The sequence below is a fragment of the Notamacropus eugenii genome, chromosome 3, assembly GCF_028372415.1.
Source record: "Notamacropus eugenii isolate mMacEug1 chromosome 3, mMacEug1.pri_v2, whole genome shotgun sequence".
NCBI classification, from domain to species: domain Eukaryota; kingdom Metazoa; phylum Chordata; class Mammalia; order Diprotodontia; family Macropodidae; genus Notamacropus; species Notamacropus eugenii.
The window spans coordinates 122,304,361-122,325,165 of NC_092874.1; the positions used below are offsets into that span (position 1 = coordinate 122,304,361).

The 20,805-nt window shown below is 36.0% G+C and overlaps 1 protein-coding gene across 1 annotated transcript in view; it reads right to left on the minus strand.

Annotated features, from left to right (window-relative positions):
* Positions 1-20,805, minus strand: part of SND1 (staphylococcal nuclease and tudor domain containing 1) — a 498,025-nt gene that overhangs the window by 316,154 nt on the left and 161,066 nt on the right. The window contains exon 11 of the mRNA XM_072652826.1: positions 11,933-12,022. Within this exon, the coding sequence (XP_072508927.1) occupies positions 11,933-12,022 (90 nt within the window). The remainder of the gene's footprint in view (positions 1-11,932; positions 12,023-20,805) is intronic.

Genomic DNA, 20,805 nt, shown 5'->3' on the forward strand with positions numbered 1-20,805 from the left:
TCCAGAGACCACCCCTCTCCCCCTTTTTGTAATTGCTAGCCTCACTTGGAAGAAATCCAAGCTATTAACAATTTTTTTTTAAAGTTCCAGATTATTAATAATGACTGAAGGTTTCACCTCATGTTCATCAGATAAGCAAAAACAAATGAAAAAGATAACTATTGCAGACGTTATGAGAAAACAGGTACACGAATGATACGGTTGGTGGAAATGTGAAGTAGTCCTGCCATTCTGGAAAATTATTTGGAACTAGCCACAAAGACACATTAAACTTTGACCCAGTGATACCACTGCTCAATTTTATTTATACTTTAACCTGTTTAAACTTTATTATCATAATGAGACTATAAGTTCCTTGAAAGTAAGAGTCATGTTTTAAAATGTATTTCGATCACCTCAGACTCTACCCTAATGAAGTATTTGTAGGGAAGCTCTTCTATTATGACATATGAATGTCATATGAATATGAAGAAGTCAAAAAAACAAACAATGAGGTATGTGTACACAGAACTACAAAAGAGAATATTTCCATGTGCTTTATACCAAACACTCTGGTAGTATATTTCATAGATGAATATATATCCAAAATCTATATCCCAAAGAGAATTTTTAAAATGAGAAAAAGAACTGATAGATATAAGCATACATAAATAGTTATTTTTGCTTTTATACCAAAGAACTGGCAATGAAGCAGATGCCCATCATTTGAGGAATTCCTGAACAAATTAAGGTATATGAATATAATGAAATATTGCTTAGTTACAAGAAATAATGAATAGAACTGTTTCAGAGACACATGAGAAGCACAGGTTTGATGAAGACTGAGGTGAAAGAACCAGGAGAAAAATTTATACAATAAAAACAACTCTGTAAAGAAAAGTAACTTTAAAAGACTTAAGCAATTTGTTCACTGCAATGACCAATGCCAATTCCAGTGAACTGGTGATGAAACGTGCCACTTACTTCTTGACACAGGTTATGAACTCATTAATTTTGGGACAGGGTCAATGAAGAAATGTGCTTTCACTGATTAAGCATATCTGTTTTTCTTCTTTTTTTCAAATGAAGAATGGAGAGGAAAGATAGCAAGAGGGAAAAGGTAGGTATTGAACTGAATTTGTGGCTTTCTCTCAATTATCACAAATTCTTTCTTGAAAATTAACAAGTGGAGGGGGTAGGGAAGGAGGAGGAAGATACTAAATTCTTCTCTTGAAATGTTATTCAAATTTTATTTAACTTTTAACCGGTTTATACCTTATCATCACTATGAGACTATAAGTTCCTTGAGGGCAAGGGCCATATTTTAGCAAGTATTTTGATCACTTACAATTCCTCATACTATATCCTTAAGAAATATGGGCAGAAAGCTATTCTACTGCCATATATAAAAACACCAAGTAATTAGGTATCGGTATATAGAACTGCATAAGAGAATATTCCTACTTGCTTTACACTCCACACTCTAGTATTATTCAGAGAAGAAGCAAACAGTTGATATCAATGGTCACAAAAGAATATTCTTGCACATTAATTGCACAAGGCTAAGTTGCATATGGAGAATTAGTGAAGGATGAACAACTGGAAGGCAGGGAGAAGCTAATTATTCTTAATGATTCTTAATTATTCTTAATTCATAAATCTTGAATGAAATGATCATGTCTCATCAGGTGCACCTGCCAGGAAAGATTTCTCCCAGGACATGTTATATTTTATTGTGCTATCAATTTTCATGGCATGGAAAGATGACAAAAGGTGCCTCGGGTCTCTCAAAAAATGGACATCACAAAAGGGAAACCTCCCAATAAAGGAAATCTAAAGTGCATATCAGCATTATATATGGAAAGGGATAACTGAAGTGAAAGGATAAGCACCCAAAAGTACAGCTCATCGTCACTCTGGAATATCTGTCTCAAGAGAATCACAGAATCTCTGAGTTGGAAGGGACTTTAAACAACCCTCTAGTTAAATCCATACATAAAAACCATCATCACTATAACAAGCCTGACAAATGTTTATTCAGTTTAAGCTTTCAGATATCCAAAGAGAGAAGTCATCACCTCCCAAGGCAGCCCATTCTGTTTTCAGACAGCCCTGTTAAGAAGCTTTTCATGACAGAAAGCCCAAGCAGGCGTCTTTGTAACTTCAACCAGTTGTTCCTAGTTCTGATCTCTGGAGCTAAACTAAACTAATCCCTCCTCAAAAAGTCAGCCTTCAAAATATTTGAAACTCCCAGGTTTTTCAGAACAGATGCTATCTAAACACATATATGTCATCTTATACTTATGTACAGCTCTTCTGTATCCAAGTGCAAGACTTCACATTTATTACTCTTGATTTTCATCTTATTAGATTCAAACCAATGATACAGTCTTACTGTTTAGAGACTCTGTCCTCTTTTTTTTTTAAAAAGAGATTTCTCCCCTCCTCCAATTTTGAAGTTGGTGCCATTCCTGTTTTCCATGGCCTTTCTAATTTCCTGTATCACAGACAGTGGCTCAAGGATTATATCTGAAGACCAAAAGACACAGCTCCTTTGAGCCAGGTGACTTGAATTCATCAAGAGGGGCTCTCCAATTACCTCCTCACCTATCTATCTTGGTTATAAATATTTTGCTAGTCATGTTGCTTCTAGCTCTTCAAGTAAAAATTCCATTCTTCTCTGCAGGGAAAATAGAAACAAAACAAAGACTGAGGAGCTCTCCCTTCTGTTTCTAATCATCACTATCCTCTCAGGCCCAAACAAAGTTCCTATCCCTTCTTTAATTCTTTTTCTAATCCTTCAGCTGCCTCAGTTTATCATACTCATCACATTTATTTTTTCAAAACCACGCCATGTTCTCACACTCATCTTCTATTCTCTAGCTTTGCTTCTCTCTTCTGTACATTTCTTTTAAAAATTCAAGTTGGTTGATGAGTTCCCTATGCGTTCAAATACATCTCTTCAAACAAATCACATTTCTCCCGCTCAAAGGAATTTTATCCCTTTGTGTCTTCAGATTTCATTCTTCAGCATTTCCCATCCATTCTGTTATGACTTCCTCTTAAGCATTTTAGTCCATGGGATTCTATCTAAAACATACCTTGACAAAGGAGAAACCACAATCACACAAGAGGTCAAAATTTACAAAAGGAAGTATTTAGCAAGACGACTACAAGGTCCTCAACTCACAGACAGATAAAACTCCATGACATAAACACTCAGACTTATTGTGAAGAGAGCTTAGCATCCATGAACGAGAGATAAAGAGAAGTCAAACTAAAGATGGAATATAGAGGAAACTGGTGTATGAAGAATACAAACATTTTTCTACATTATCATTTTTAAAAAATTTAAAGGGGTGATACATACTTCTATACTGAATAAACTTTATACTGATACCTTTCACTTGAAAAGCAGTAGTGTAGATTTAATATGGATTATACCACATTTTCCCATTTTATGAGTGTGATTTTTCTACTAGGTGGCTTCAAAATTGCTTGACTCCTTTCCACCATCAGTATTTTTATATTTCTTTATAAAAATATCTTGGAAACATGTAAAAATCTGCTCAGAACAGCACCAGGAATAATTCATCTGACCAAAGGGGTCAGTCTCAGATAGAGGTAAATATTTCTGGTAAAAGCAAAAAGGCTCTCTCTCAAGCACATCCATGCAATGAGATGATATTCCTTGTGCATTCAATATAATCCCAAAAACGAAGTTGTAGCACTAAAATAAAAGCTCTATTACCCAGAAGGAAAGAGTCGAGAGAACTATAATCTCAGAATGGCCATATCAAAGGCATAAATTTTATTCTAACAACCAAACCACTCCAGCTCCATCACCACTATCACTCTTCACCCTCCCCCAGTTAGGGCATAAGGAAAAGGAAAATCAATTATTAACCTAAATTCATGAAACACAAAAATAAGCAAAGAAAAACAATAAGGTCCCAATGAATGTTAAGCACATTGAATAGGTATTTAATTTACTGACTTAGAATAGAGTGATAATTCCTATAATACATTTATAAGAGAAGTTTATCTTGTCAAATTGTTCTCATAGGAGTCCAAGAAAATGACTGGCAAGCATGTAAGCAGTACCTGCACTGGACTTTACTTAAGAAAATACTTACTAGAAACAAAATTTTTTAAAATCTAGATTCAAAATGTTAAAATTTTCCTACCAAATTGGGCATTATTTCATGAGTCTGCTACTGTTCCTAGTGTTAGATGATGAAGGTTGGATCTGACATTTTCTTGGCAAGTGATATGTGTACAATTCACTTACTTTCTATGGGCCTCAGTTTCTTCATCTGTAAAATAGATATTTGTACTATATACCATAGTGGTACTGAAAGAAAAGCACTTTGCAATTCTGTATGGTTTATACTTTGTAAATATGAATTATTGTTCCTTTCCAGAAACATACAAGCATGACAATTTTGTATCCTAACCCCTAGGCTACAAAAAATTATATTCTCTCTAAACCAAGAGGTACAGGAAATTAAAAGATTTGCAAGTCAGCACATTTTATAGGGATTGTGGTACAAAAGGGTTATTTTTACTGTAGGGGGAAAAAAGCAAGTCTTCTTCCCTACCCCCAAACACAGCTGAACTGATTCAGCACAAATCTCCCCCAAAAATAAAATCCAAACTTGGCAGAGAAAGAGCGTGGAAAGTTCCAGCTCCAAGGACAATGTTGCAGAAAATGTAGGTGGAAAGATAAGAGGAAGACACATAGGACAAGATGACCACATATCACATTACGGTCTTGCAATTTTTCAATAGGAAACTAGGCTAGGGAAGATGCAAGAAAGAGTCAAATCCCACCTTAAACAAAAGAAAAGTGATAGTTCAGGTCCAAATACCAAAGAATGGTAGAGCTCCAGTGAATCCATAAGATTGCCTTCTGTTTTAAACTCTAAGACAGGGATATAATATAACAGCACCCACTTTTCAGGATCCTTGTAAGGATCAAATGAGATAACAATATTAAAGCACCCAGCACAGTACTTGACACATAGTAGGTACTTCAGAAATGTTTATTCCCTTCTCCTTTCCTCCTCTTCTCAGGAAAGCAAGCAGACTAGGCAGTGTTTTAGGAAAATAATAGCTGGAATAATGGTTTTGCTCAGCTTAGGTATCAAGACACTCATTCCTCTACACTGAATCTATATTTCCCCAAAACACAAAAATGTATCCATTTAGAACCCTAAAGGCTTCAAAAGCATAGAAGCCTTTTTATCTACCAGGGTACTATAAAAATAAGAACTCATTCAGCAATGGAAATTTGGGAAGTAGGAGCTGGTGTCAAACATTATATTGAGCAAACCTATTTCCAACTGTGGAAGAAAATCTAGGTAGCAGTATCACTCCACAAATGAGTCCACACTCAAAAGCTTTTATCTCCAATAGCTAAATCTCCTTGAAATCAACAGGGGAAACTACTTCTACACTGATCCTGCCTTCAAAAGTCATAGTAATATATTTAATATATTTTCCAACTAAGAAAGTTACCAGTAGCAACCTAGGTACTATGTACCAAAACATGGCCCCTAAAAGACCTACTCAGAACTTTGAAATGCAACAGAAGCTCAGGCAACCATAGCAATAAAATATTTAAGAGGGCCACTGGTACCCTGAGACACCTAGCCATTCAAAATATTTTAGGATTTAGTGAGTTACTTTATTCATTTATTACAGAAATTTACAGTCAAGATTGATTCTGTCAGCAAGCACTGACTGAGACAAGGAAAAGCAGTCTCACAGAAATCTGTCAACTAAAATCATAATGCATTCACAATCTCTGGGGCCTATTTTGATCACTAATGTAAAACACTTTTCCATTTACAATCATCCTAACTCAATCAATTAAATTTGAAATGAAAAGTAGAGATGACAAGGGAAATTTTTTTTTAAACCTAAATACATCAAAGACAGTTAAAAACTAGTAAAACCCTTGGACCACCAAGGAACTTGGGTACTTAACATCAAGGGAAGGCTTGTAAAAGAGATAATTGGGAGCTGTGTTCTTGGGAAAGAACCAGGAAAGAGAGAAAGGTAGAGATGGAAATAGAAGTATTTCCCTCAACAAGAAAGTAATCTGCCCTTTTTAAAAAGCTCTCATTGACTGAGCAAAAATGTTACTCTAACCAATGGCTCTCTTGGACTGTTCCAAGACAAGAAATTTATCTGTTCAATTCAATAAATATTTATTAAGCATCTATTATGTACAGCTACTACTGAGAGATGCTATAAAAGATGTAACTATGTTAGACAATCCTGATTATTAACATTATTAACAATGTAAGGGATAAAATAGGGGAGACGCATGCCTGCCAAAGGTATCTGCCTTGTTCACAGAAGATTTCTGCCATAAAATGAGAGAATCTCCACATACTGTTTATGAATAAAAATGTGCACATTGCAACTTTTCTAAACGGTACTGCAGTGCCTTCTAAAGGAGATCTGCAAGTGCTCAAGGGTTCACCTTAACCATCCAAAGACAAAAGTTAAAATGAACAGAGAATAATTATTGTCCAGCTGGATGGATAACCCATAGAGCTCATTTGTGTCTGTATGTGTGTGTTGCATGCATGTACACATGCATTCAAGTCTGCTCCGAAAAGCATGCTGGATAGACTAGAGATTGTGGATGAACTAGGCCCAAAGTTGGATGGGGCAGAGCAGACTGTTTTACATTTAACAAATTGCACAGCACTTACAAATAGAAATCTAATCAGGTAATTGTAATTAGATCTATCTACCTTTTATCTCTAAATATCTTCTTAAGTTTTCCTGCCAATTTAGCTTTTTGTCTGCCCCTGATACTGCACACCACAGAAAAGTAATCAGACTGTACTGAATTACCAATATCCTTTAAATTTCCCAGAAGTATTTGAATTTTTCAAAAAAAAAAAAAAAAAGATGCTTATTAAACCACATGGAATTCAAAAGGTGTTGTGGGGGAACATTAGGCAGGGAAATACAGTCAAATTAGGAATAATAATTAGCACCTATTTCTCATGATTATTGTGAAAACCAAATTAGATAATATCTGTAAAAAGTATTTATTTAGTACAGTGCCAGGCACAGAAGGTACTATAGAAATGCTTGTTCCTTTGCCCATACCCCTATGGCAACCATGCAGTAAGAAGTAGGATTCTGCCCCCAAAATCAGTACTATCAGACTGAATTTTTCTGGGCTTTCCCTCCCAAGTTTCTTTCATTTCTCCCCTGTTGAATTCAGATTCTTTACGTACCAACTTCCCCTTTACCTCCCCCACAATGACTCCACAGTAATGGACTTTTCATTGGTGGAAGACCATAGTGATGATGGCAATTTTATGCAAAGGTGTACTATGCTTCCTTGTTTAGTATGTTTACTACTAGCATAAATGTCCTTTTGTCACCCTATTTCAAACACTTGGAGAAAGGCTTAGAAAACCTCACGGAAGATTGTAGCTACTAATGCTTAGCAGCTTCCCTTAGCATTAAGCAGAATGATCTAGATACAAGACTCCTGTGGTCCCCAAAATGATTAATATTTTCTGTTTTAACCAAATAGCAAGAAAACTACTACACTATTTTTAAAATATTGCAAACCTAACAATTTTATTAAGGGCATTTGCCTAAAAAAGGGTACCAACAAGAAAAAAGGTCATATTTCCCATTTTCTTTTTTCCTCATTCATTTAGCACAATAAGAATGGGTGGTTCTACAGAGGAAATCTGTAGATGAGCTCCAAACCAAGGATGCACATTATTAGGCAAGCCACTAGTGAAAGGAGCAGATGGTGAACCAGGGGGAGGTGAGGGTACTCCATCAAGCAGAACATCAACATGGATAGCTGCTGAGGCAATTCCAGGACACACAGACACAAGCACACACACACATGCGCACACATACACATTCTGTATGTACATACGTACATATATGCTCATTTTGTAGGAACTGAAGCATTGTTGCCCTAATTGGCCACTATCCAAATACCTAGACAATGGGAAGAATAAGCTGTTCTATCAGGTTAGTATAAGATAACAGAAACAAAACAAGAGACTAAAGAGCCAGTTATTATCACAGTTGTGACTGTAAACTTGTCAATGTGATGCCATGGGCAAATCATTTTTTTTCTTCTCCTAAAACTGAATGGACTGTAATATGATAATGAATTCCCTGTTGTTGGAAGAAATCAATCAGAGGCCAGATAAGCACCTATCAAGAGTGTTACAGAAAAGATTCTGAAATGGGAGACAAGATGATGCTGTAAAGATTTTACAATTTTTTATGAAGAGTGAATTTATCTACAGGTAAGCCACAACACTTTCTCCATTCCTCTCAAAGTTGCACTCTGACCTTCCTCTACTATATACCCCAGCACTTCATGCTGAAGCCTCACTCCAGCCCTGGAATTCATGCATTGGAAGTACTCACTCTCTGCTACTGCAGTGTCTCCCTTAGGAAGAAGGGTCCTCTTACAATTTCTTTTTAATGAGGGCACCCAGGCCAACCTGGCCTCATTCCTGTCCAGGATTTCAATGCCATGACCTAAGAGGGTATCCATTCTTTTCAGCTAACAAGTAGCTAAGTGATCTTTGATCACATTTGTATATAATCTAGAAACTCCTTTAATTGGGCACACTCCAGTAGTTTAGAAAGTTTTACCTCAATTACTTCTTTTAAACTTTGATCATTTGTCCTAATTCATTTATGCAAATCCAAAAATGAGTAAAGATGTATTGAGGGGACCTCTGTTCACCATCCCTTCCCCCTGCAGGTACACATGGTCCTCAAGAACAAAACGGTATTTATTGTTACAACTGATGTTTCTAGAAAGCATAGTCACTATCTAATTTCAACTGGAAAACGTAAAGGATAGCAGAAAAAGAAAAAAATCTGAGATGTTCTAGCCCAGCAGAGCAGAACCATAGCATGTTCCTCACCCGAACTGGTTAAGCATTCATCACTTGTAAAATGTCACTTAGAGATCGCATTTGAGTTTAACACAAGTAAACTCCAATACACAGGCAACTGTGGCTTCATAGCATAAAGGAAAAAAATGATTTCTCAAGAAAGTTCAACATTATGGTCATATAAAGTCATTTGAAATCTAAGGAATAAAGGCTTCTAGCATTATAGGTAAAAATAAAATATGCCCAAACAGTGATGTTCTAATTAAGAATAAATAGGTATCTGATATCTGACAAAGGCATAAGACAGATTTCCAAAAGCACTGGGAGTTGTCACAGTGACCTTCTAGCCTATGTAGGGAGGGTCTAAATTAAATGAGGACATAGGGAGAAAATAGGGAGGAGGCCTAATGCAAATTGCCACTCATTTCTATTTTTCCATTTTGGTTTGATTCTGATGAAAAGCTATGTTTGTCTGAGCACTATTTTTGCTATAGACAGACATTTATGATCATATGGTCTCATATTAATCTTATGAGATGCATTATAAGGAGGGAAGAGTTGGAGAAAAGACATTAAGTTTTAAAGTCAAGGTACTGATGAGATGTTCGGTAGTAGATAAGAGGTCCAGAATAGCACAGAGTTGGGAGCTAGCATCCTTTCCAAACTTCATAGAATTTAACATAAGAACCAATTACAGTCACTCAAACACAGGACTTTATCATGTCTAAATGTCTCTTCTGTTGGCTCTAGTATAAGATTTAGCAAATTCATCCACAAGTCTAACACACACACACACACACACACACACACACGCACACACACACTTACTTTATAACCCACCTCTTCAGGCCATTACCGTGATATGTAACCAGCACATAAAGGAAAAATAACTAAGGGAACAAGTGACATGACAATCCATATAGAAGCCACGCATGATAATAAATGAAACAATGGAAGAAGGAAAATTGATCTAAGATGACTAAGCTTTATAAAGAAAAATCTATAATCAATAGGAAGAAAAAAACAGATTCAGGAATGATACAAAAAGAGGATAAAGAGATAAGAGGATGTGACAATACTAACAGAAAACTGGCAAAGTCATCCAATTCATCCTCACTAAACCTAACCCATACCAAAGCATATGTTTAATTTATTCACTGAAGACTTTTGAAATATTATATCCTTTCTTGGCAATATAACTGATTTTTACGGATACTGAGATCAGAATTGGGAAATTTTATATGGCCAACCCCAGTAATAATTAATATAATTTACTGTCTTTTTGACTGTCTTAACATAAGAAGTAGTATGTATGACACAAGAGCTCTCAGGCTCTCAAGCTATATGACTTTAAGTCACTTAGCCTCAGTTTCTTCAAATTAAAAAAAAAGAGGGGAGGAGAAATACAATCTTTGCCAATCTAAAAAGGTTATCATGAAGAAAGCACTCTCTGTAAGCTAAAGTACAGAAAATATGATGATATTAACTTGGTTAACTTATTAATGTGTTCCGAAGGCTCAAAGATATCTTATGAAGTCCGAGTTAATAACCAACTGAGCTGAGGTGGATCCTAGAATCCCACAGTCTGTGTTTTCTTTCCTCATCAATAACCCTTCCCCCAAAGTTAACGCTAAAGACAAATTCTGTTTTTATTAGTTTACTGACTTGCATTACACATATTAGCTGAAACCATTTCCCAAATATGATTTATCACATACTGTTTTGTAATTAATGTGGAATATGACACTTCTAGGTTATCTTTTTTGAATGTTGAAAGGTATAAATATTGCTTTTTCTGATATTATTTTTAATGGAAATGAGTACAAGTTGGAAGGAAATGAAACTTAGGGAATTTCTTGTTCAGTTGGGAACTGGAAGAAGCCATTCACAAAACAAGTTACAATTCATTAACAGGGCCCCGTAAACACTGTGCAGCTAGTTACCTTCCTGGAGTCATGCCATACAGTCACTTAGCTAGAAATCACAAACTTGCTAGTTAAGAAGATAAATAATATTTCTTTAGTTTACCATCAATTACCCTATAGGTCAATGAGAAACACACTTTCATTTTTATTAATGACAAAAAAGCTACAAGAGGTAACAGAGAACAGTGCAAAGAGCTTTAGATTTCTAATCCCACCTCCATCGATAGCTACTTGTGTGACTTTAGGCAAGTGGCTTAACTTCATTAATTCCTTCAGATTCCTTATCTGTAAAAGGAGGATCTAAATGATCTCTAAGGCCTCCAATGAACCTTTCTATGACTGTTTAGAACACGTAAGATACAAGAGTAAAATGAAATTTAGGGGTAGGTCTCAGAGGCAAGATTTCAATCGTACTCAGTAATAGATTCAGTAACCATTTGTATAAATATGATGACAATGAGACTGCAAACATGGTAACACCAAGGAAACAAAGAAATGCACTGAAGGAAGGCACACAGAACTATTTTGCTGTAAACTCAAAGTGCTCTACAAGTTCATTAAACCGCCAGAGTTATCAGCCTTCTCAATTCAACCACACAAAGTAGTCCTCCAACACAGACTGTAAAATTGTTTTAGAGCTCACTGACTGGGCAAGGATGGGAGGAGGAGTGTTGTTCCTACTTAATCCTCTTTATAATTCAAGGAGAACTATCTTCTTCCAATATATAGAATTCATCAATTTTTCAAGGCCAAATGCAATAGCCATTGGTCATCACCAATATCACCTAATAAGTTTAAGTGGAAGTGTGTGAGCAAAGAGAGTTAGGCAAGGGAAGAGGGATCTGGGCAGTGTGCGATTACTGCCCCTGGCACTGGGCTTGAACCCTGGAAGAGAATATACTCTTAGTCTTGCCAGTCAGCCTTTGGTCAGGGTCCCATTTGTTAGAACACTGTAGAGTTTCTTCCCAACTCAGGAGAAAAGGGTCATCTACTTGGCTTTGTGATTCGATCCCAGGAGAACAGGTACTGCTTGGCTTTAAGAAACCAATGAAGGAAAAAGCCATGGTTGTAATGAAATACCATCAATTTCCATAGGTTTAACGCATTGCTTACCTTCTTCCCAATGAGCTTTTTCCGGAGGAACTCTCGAGCCTCAAACATGTAAGGAATGTCATACAGCGGGCGAAGTTTCTTGTTCTTGTCCTAAAATCAGAGAGTGGGGAAGACAAGCAAAGGAAAACATATTAGTATGGGGGCAACCTAAATGAACTGCCAAAGCATCAGAACCTTGTAAGTGACCCTAAAAATGATTCTATCTTCTGCTGCCAAATAGCACAAAGTATTGGGAACATACAAAGTACTTAATAACCTTTTTTCTAACTCAGTTGACTAAATGATTAAAATATTTTTGCTAAAGAACAGGCTCAAAGAAACACTCATGGTATGTTCCAAATAAAAAGCAATGAGTCTGAGGTCAATCTTAAGATCAAGAATTCTGAGTATTTCTTCATCATCTCCCCCAAAACTTATTTCTTAGGGAAAAAAATCCCATTTATGTAGAAATCACTGTTATACACCAAAAACTCATATTAAGGACTACTTGGGATTCACACATTTCTTTCAACTGACCAACAATCATTTATTTACTGATCCTACTATTCCCAAAAGTCATTTTCTTATCTCTCTTCTCTTTCAAACTCCTAAAAAAGCTGTCACTAGTAACTACTCTATCCCACAATTTCTTCATCTGTGACTCTTTTTTCAACCTTTTGAAAACTGTGATCCAAGCTCAATACATAACTGCTTTCTTTTTCTAAGGTTACCAACAACCTATTAATTGCTAAATCCAATGGTTTTTTCTATCCTTATCCTTCTTGACCTCTTTTGGCCATGCCATTCTTATTCTTTTACATAATTTTTCTGTCCTCAGTTCTTTCACTATTACTCTCCCCTAGTTCTCCTACATGTCCCTTCCCAACTTCCATCACTGGATTAATCTGTGTCTCACCCCATACTGGTACATTAGTCTTCCAAGGTGATCTCTAGGTAACCACATCGGTTACCTATGGTTGAATTATTTTTATGCAGTAGATTCCCAGATCTACATATTCAAACCTAATGGTTTTCTTCAGCTCCAAACAACCATCACCAGCTCCCTAATGAGTATCTCCAACTAGATGCTTCTTCGATATCTCAAATTCAGCATGTTCAAAGTAGGACTTAGTAAATTCTTCCCTTAAAAAAAAAAAAACAACAACACCCTCCTCCAAATGTCCATATTTCTGTTTACAGAACCACCACCCTTCCAATATAAATTCCCAGGTTCATAAAGTCTGAATCATCCTCAACTCTTCCTTCTCCCTCACACTCCACAACTAATAAATAGCCAATTATTAATGACTCTACCACTTCAGCATCTCTCATATCTCTCAACTGATCAATCAGGAAATAGTTAAGCACCTATTTTATGGCAGGCACTATGGTAAGCACCAGGGAAACAAATACAAAAAAAACCTTTTTATTCAAAAGACTTTTACATGCTAATAGGAGATTATTACATGCATAAATATACACAGCATAATACAAATAAATACAAAAGTATAAAAAGTAGTGAAATATAAGGAATTGGGGCCATCACCCTGGCTCAAACTTTTATCACTACTTACTTGAACTATTGAAAAAGAGTCCTAACTGGCTGCTCTACTTCTATTCTTTCCCTTTTCCAAAATATCCTTCATACAGCCGTCAAAATAACATTACAACAGCAAAAATCTGACCATGATTGCCATTCCCATGTTAGTGGTTAAGTGGTTCTAGTATCTTTAGGATGAAACACAAATTTTCTCAACTTGGTATTTAAAGCCTGGTACAATCTAGTTCCAGTTTACATTTTCAGATTTATTTCACATTTTTTTCTCCTTTTCTCCTTTGTACCAGGTAAATTTGCCACCATGGTCTTCTCACAACTCACCATTCAATCTCTACATCTTTGTACACTCCATACCTGGAATGCATTCCTCTTTACTTCCCACTTCTCAGAATCCCTAGCTTCATTCAAGACTTCAATTACAGGGCATCTCCTAGTCCCTCCTTATTCCTCTAGTCATTAGTACTCTCTCCCTACTCAAATGATTGCTTATACATTTATCTATTATGTGATGCACCTCTTCAGCAGAATGTAAGCTCCCTAAGGTCAATGTCTCTTCATTTATCCTTTGTATCAGTAGTGCCAAGCAGAGTACATCCTGTGAACTTATTAGGCAATTAAAAATTCTAGTATTCTAGTACCTTCATTTAAAGAAATATTCAGTATTGATTTTAGATAATTACTTCTGATCATATTAAGAAAAGAACTTTTCTTTCCTGTGCTTTTATACAATTTTAAACACGAATGCTAAATTCTTTCTAAAATTTCATAAGTTAATAAGTACAACTAGAGAACCATCACTCCTACAAACAATAACAGGAAAGTTTCCTATTATAGAAGCTTCTTGTTTATAGACAATTATTAAGAAAATAGCATGTAGGAAGGAGCCTTGTTGATTTGCTTAATTAGCCCCAACACTGCATGGTTAAAATAAGAGCAGCATCATTCCAGTGCTTCTACTTGTAGAACTCAAGAGATTGCTTTATAAAAGATATACTACCCTAAGCCAAGAGGAAGGAAATGCTACCAAAAAAAAAAATCAATGAATCAAACTCAGATCAAGATACTGAATACAAAAGTTACCTGGCTCCACAAATGTTTCTAATCCAATGCCCAATAAATAATGAAAAGAACTAATGGTGAATGTTATACACTTATGGAAGAAGACCCTAGAAAGCTGAGAGAAATATGAAGAAACTGGATATGGGCATCAGTGTGATAAAGCACACTGTCCACGGATGTAGTATGGATGGATTTTACATAGCTAGCCTGAGTTTCCTGACTTGTCAAACAGAAGGGGTGGAGCTGTAAAGCCCATTCCAGCTCCAACATTCTGTACTCACAAACAGGAAATTTTAGGTGGCAAAAGGAATGTCTGCATAGCTTTAATGATTTTTTTAAAATGTACCACAAGTTATAAATGCTTGCAGAATTCCATATGCCAATACCCTGGTTCCAAGCTTTAAGCTCTGAAGTATGGTTTATGATCATACTTAAAGAGACATTAAGAATCCTCCTTTGGCAGGAATTTCGAGGTACTGGAAATCATAAAGAATATAAATAAGGAAATACAATAGTGACTATCAGAATTAGCAATGAAGACTAGAAAGGGACCTATATCTTCATTTAGCCGCAGATATTATACCACATATTGATAAGCTGTGTGACTAGGCAAATCTAAATTAACACTATTTTGAAATACTGATAGTCACTTCATACATCATTATGGTTTCCCAATCAATTTAAGAATATTTCTCTGCTTTAGCTCAACAATAAGTATCTATCTCAGTTGAAAGTGATCTGAACAGTGAATTTTGTAACATTCTTATAGCAATTTCACATGTCTTGTAACTGAGTCATTTTCCTTGTGATTCATATCTGATACTAACCAGATGATGTTTCAAGAGATCAGAGATCACATCTATGTAAGGTACTCTAAATGTGTCAAACTGAACTGTGAGCCTCCAAACCATGACTTCAGACACATTCAAGCCAGGAGATTGAAATACTTTTTCCAAAAGTAAACAGTGACTTTTCTCTAATTATCTTCAATCATAGTTTTGTCATAACAAGATACTCTGGAACAAACATCATATGAAGAAAGCTAAAAACAGTCTATTAGGAAAAAGAGCAAATTTCTTCAAGCCAATTATCCGTGGTTGGGTTGTTGTTTTTTTTAAATTTCACATAGCAAGCAAAAAAGACTAAAGTCCTAAAAAAACAAAGTTTCACAAGTGAAAACAGCAGTATCTACTTGTTCTAACACTCTAGACTCATTCTGAAGTCCAATAACTATTGGCAACTGACAACTATGACCACCTTGGAAAACATATTTTGATGGTTTTATGTCTTAAAAGTTTGAGGCATTCACTGTCTATTTTTTTTTCAAAATCTTGAAATAGAAATATCTCCAAGAACTTCCAAAATAAAACCAATCCCACCCAATTACCAGGTACACACACGAGAGAGAGAGAGAGAGAGAGAGAGAGAGAGAGATGTACTGTTTTAAGTGGTTAGGCAATTGTAGGTATAATATAAACTGTGAAAAAAGGACTTCTGCTAAAGCCTGATTTTATAAAAATTGTCTAGTTTAGATGATAATTTATATGAAAATCTGTTGTTTTTCTAAAGACAGGAAAATAAATTATGCTTGCTTTTCTGGTGGGTGGATGATACACAAATCAAGATGTACAAGCAGTCATTGATTATTCTGGAAATGACACTGTGCAGGCCTTGCAATGACTCAGATCAGAAATGGGAAACCTTTCTTCAGTCATCTGCCATCTTCTAGCCAGTGGAAGCAAAAACAAAACACCATCACCCATATATCGGCATCTGAAGCTTACCATTATTACACAGATATTTTTAATTGGCACTGCTATCATGTCTTTCAGATAGTGCTATGGTCTTTATGAATGGAAATCCCTTCTCAGCCTTTGCTCAAGTCTATCTTTGTTTATCTTATTCTTAAAGACCTTCAATGAAATAGCTTCCATAAACTTTTGGGGGAATCACTTCCTATTTTTTATAATATCTAATTACTAGAAAGTTTCTTCATTAGCTTATACTTTAATCTACTTTGGCAGTTTAAATTTTTCCTCAGGGACTCCCTTGAAAAAAATAGCAGATACCCTTTCTGTTTATGATCCTTTAAAGGATCAATTTGTCTTCAGAAAATGCAATTCCCTAGAGAATGGTGTCCCCATTGGTGAGGTTTAGAGCTGGGGAGGGAGACAGAAATAAGAAGGAGGAGTCAGAGGGAAGAAGACAGGGGAGGGGGAGAAGAAGACTCAGGGGAAAGGGAAATATAGAGAAAAAGAAGAGAGGGACAAGGTAAAGAAGGAGGAAGAAAGAAAAAGGAAAAGAAGGATAGTACACAAGTAACTATGGCAGAAACAAAAGTGTGGTCAGAGTTGTGATTCTGAACAGTAGATTACTTATCATCCCCAGTCGCCCTGTTACTGATGCTATTTTTATAGAAGATTTGAGTTTGAATCATGGCAACCAGGAGACAGAAACCAGTCTTTTAATGCTTTTTGGTCCTGAACTACTCAATCAAAAAATGGTTCTTTCTACCATCTGTTTAACAGGCAGGTCTACTAACAGGGGATATGTGATAAAGATGCCTACGTTAAAAGGACTGATAATATCCAGGGAAAAAAGCTCAATTTCAAATCTTCATACACCTTTGCCAAATTTTAGAAAATATCATTAATATAGTGAAGGCCTCCATAAAAATGTTCAAATCAATGATATCTTCACTAGGTTTATCCCAGAAAGGAAGTTACTAGATTTCTTTCCTTGCTAAGATGAAAGACTTTCTGTCTCCATTCTAGACCCTCCTCAATTATCTACTCTGAGCTGCCAGAGGCAAAGGCAGCATCTTTGATTACTCTGCATGCCTAGTGGGTTTCAAATTGAAGAAATGTCTTGTACAAATTTCTCTAAACTGAACAGTTCAATTCATCAACCTTCATGAAAATACTCTACTTTGCTATTTTTTAAAAATCACATATACACACATGCATTCATGTGTACACATCCATACTTCAATAGAGGGGTGAGAGAAGAGTTGAATAATCTCACACAGACTTTAATCTTGTTTTATATCCTACATTTCACTAGGCTGGGAATGGAGATATTTGATAACTTTGATTCCATCAGATATATCCGCCTTTCTACAGATAGCAATCTCCCACAAAAGTCCAACGGGAAAACTCATTCAATTTGATATACCCCTTGTTATCCACAATGAAAAAACCTACAATAAGGTGGAAGGGGTTATCTGAGGCCCTTGGCCAAGAAAGAAATCATCCGCTGAAGTAAAGGCAGCTGGTTAGAAGGGTAGAAGAAACTATTCCAAACAGACCATAACTTTACATCTTCCCTACCATTTGATTAACTGTAGTAAAATTACAGGTGTCTGTCCATCCATCTATATATTCCTTTAAAGGAGGTATGGTTTTTAAAAACCTGAATCTTGTTTCCCTGTTAATCTTTTTCAGATGCTTTTATTTACATTTCTGACTGATACGCCAAAGGTAAAAATCCAGATGTTTTATCAGCCATCCTCCCCCCAGTGCCGTTATCAAATAGTTAAACCTTAAATGAGTTAGGGCACTACTATTTAACTGAACTTATTTGTATGATGCAAAGAATATAAACCTCAAGTACACATTTGAAATTTATTACATCAGTGTGTTTTAATAGGGAAGACCTGTATATGTTTCCCTATAATTATTCAATCAGCTAGTATATAACACTATATTAGCTACCTGCCTATAGGTTGGGAAATATTAAGATGGTAGCAACCCTACAGGAATATACAATCTTACTGAAGAGACAAGATAAACATACCTTAAAAAAAAAAATCAGAGGCAACAGATACAGATATAATATTTCATCAGATAATTTTAAAATATACAAATTCTTGTACAGTATTGACAATAGGAGTGCAGACAAGAGAAGTCAATGTGATCTTCAGTTACTGTAAAATGTTTCATAGAAAAAGGAACAACTTAGATGGATGCTGAAGGTAGGAGAGCAACAAAAAACACTCCAGAAGAGAGGAATGAGAGTAGGAAAGCAGAGAAGCAGGAATGCACATGGCAAATGGTTAGAACTAGTAAAGAGATCCAGCAGAGGATGAAAACATTTACATTTGGGAATAAAGGCTATGACTAAAACAGAAAATTGTTGAAGGTAGAAAGTAGTAGGTAGTGATATATACTTAAACCTTTGAACGGAGATGATGATGAAAATGTCCAATGATTTAATTGGAAGGTGGCATTTTAGATTAATCATAGCTAATATTTCTGTAAGATTGAAAAGTTTGCATAGTGCTTTACATTTGTTATCTATTTCATTTGCACTACAATGGATTGGACCATGGAAAACAACTGAAAGGCTTTTGTAATAGTCAAATTGTAAGCTGAAAAAAGCCTGGACCAGACGTGGTAAGGACTAGAGAGTGGTAAGAACAGAGAAAGAAGGGAAAGAATTGGTGATAATAATAATATAACTCCCTTTTGCATAATGCTTTGAATACTATATATACTATTTCATTTAATATTAACAATAACTCACTATTACTATCCCTAGTTAAAACTGAGGAATCTGAGGCTTCAGTTTATGAACTGCCAGAACCACAGGCAATAAATATCTGAGATGGGTTTCACTTGACCACAAATCCAAGTCCCCGGTCTCCCTGAGTCTATCAACCACACTACATGCTTTAAAGGAAGGATCAATAAAACCGAGCAACCAATGGGCTATATAGACCAGAAGAAGAATATTTAAGAGGCTGAAAAATTTGACGTGAGGGTAAGTGGAGACATTGGGTGGCCTGCTGGAGGCCTGAAAGGAAAGGAAGGGTGAGATAAGCCATTTATCTTTAGTGGTTCATTGTTCAGTAATTTTTCAGTTGTGTCCAACTCTCCATGACCCCATTTGGGGTTTTCTTGGCAAGGATACTGGAGTGGTTTGCCATTTCTTTCTCCAGGTCATTTTACAGATGAGGAAACTGAGAAGCAAACAGGCAAAAAAAAAGTTACACAGCTACTAAGTGTCTGAGATCATACTTGAACTCAGGAAGACTCATTTTCCTGCCTCTAGGACCAGCACTCTATCCACTGTACCACCTAGCTGCCTCTATTTTGAGGGAGTAGTAGCTAAAAGGTAAAATTGAAGACATGAGAGTGTATGAGCACTTTAAAGGAGTCAAGGAAGTATAAAAACAGAAAAGAACAGAAACACTAAGACTGACTCTAATGGGACATTTATAATCATGAGAACAGAAAGAAAATGAATTTGGTATATGTAGGGCAAACTGGAACGTACAGGGTAAGATTGGCATCAAGAGGAGGAAGTATTAGTAAGCAAAGTATGAAGTGATCAGAGCATGGACTAAACCCAAGGCTGTGTGAACACTACAGAGGCAGCTTTCAGCTATCAGTGCTTGCCGGCATCTTGCCAATATAAACAGTTTCACAATGACACAAAGGGGAAGTCCAAACCTAATTCAGACAGTTTCTTGTCCTTGAAAGAACTTACCTGTTATCTCTAGTGCACAGTATTTGATTATATGCCAGAGGAGCTAGCTCATAGAAAAATTAAAGCATTGTACACAAGACCATCATGCAAAAAAATCTTTTTGGAAACTGCTTGTCCACTCAATTATATTTGCAAGCTGAATATAAGCATTTTGAGAAATGTTTGCTATTCATTGGTAGTGTAAGCAAAATGGGAAAAAAATAAGAAAATAAAATAAAAAGGACCAGGACCAGATGGATACATGCACATAGAATCAAAATGTAAGAGCAAGTCAAGTGTTTAAAGGCTCTGAGGACTTGTTATCCATGGCAGCAAGACCATATGTGGTACACTGACGTAGCTACAATATTTCTGCAACCATTGCAGAAAGTACTTGTAAGGAAGAAACTGGGAAGTCAGAAGAAAAGACAAAAGGCTCCTCCTCAGGCCTATTCCAACCACCTTAACCTTCCTAGTACAGCAATGGCCTTGGGACACAAGGGAAGAATTTTTTTCAGCCATTTTAATTGCCCTGGGGAAATAATGTATTTTCAGGGAGAACTCAATTCCCAGCTTTCTGTAGAGAACATGAAGTTTTAACTACTTCTAAGATTCAGCAACTGAAGGAGAGAGGACATCTGAAATTCAAAGAGAACAAAATTAAAACACTCATGCCATCCCAGATGAAAAGGTGTCTTCTGGACACTAAAATGAAGTACTCATGAAGAAACTGGCTACAAAAATGAGCAGTCCAGTGTGTGTAAATTAAGCCTAATAAATGGAGCACAAATTGGCTACCCAAACATTA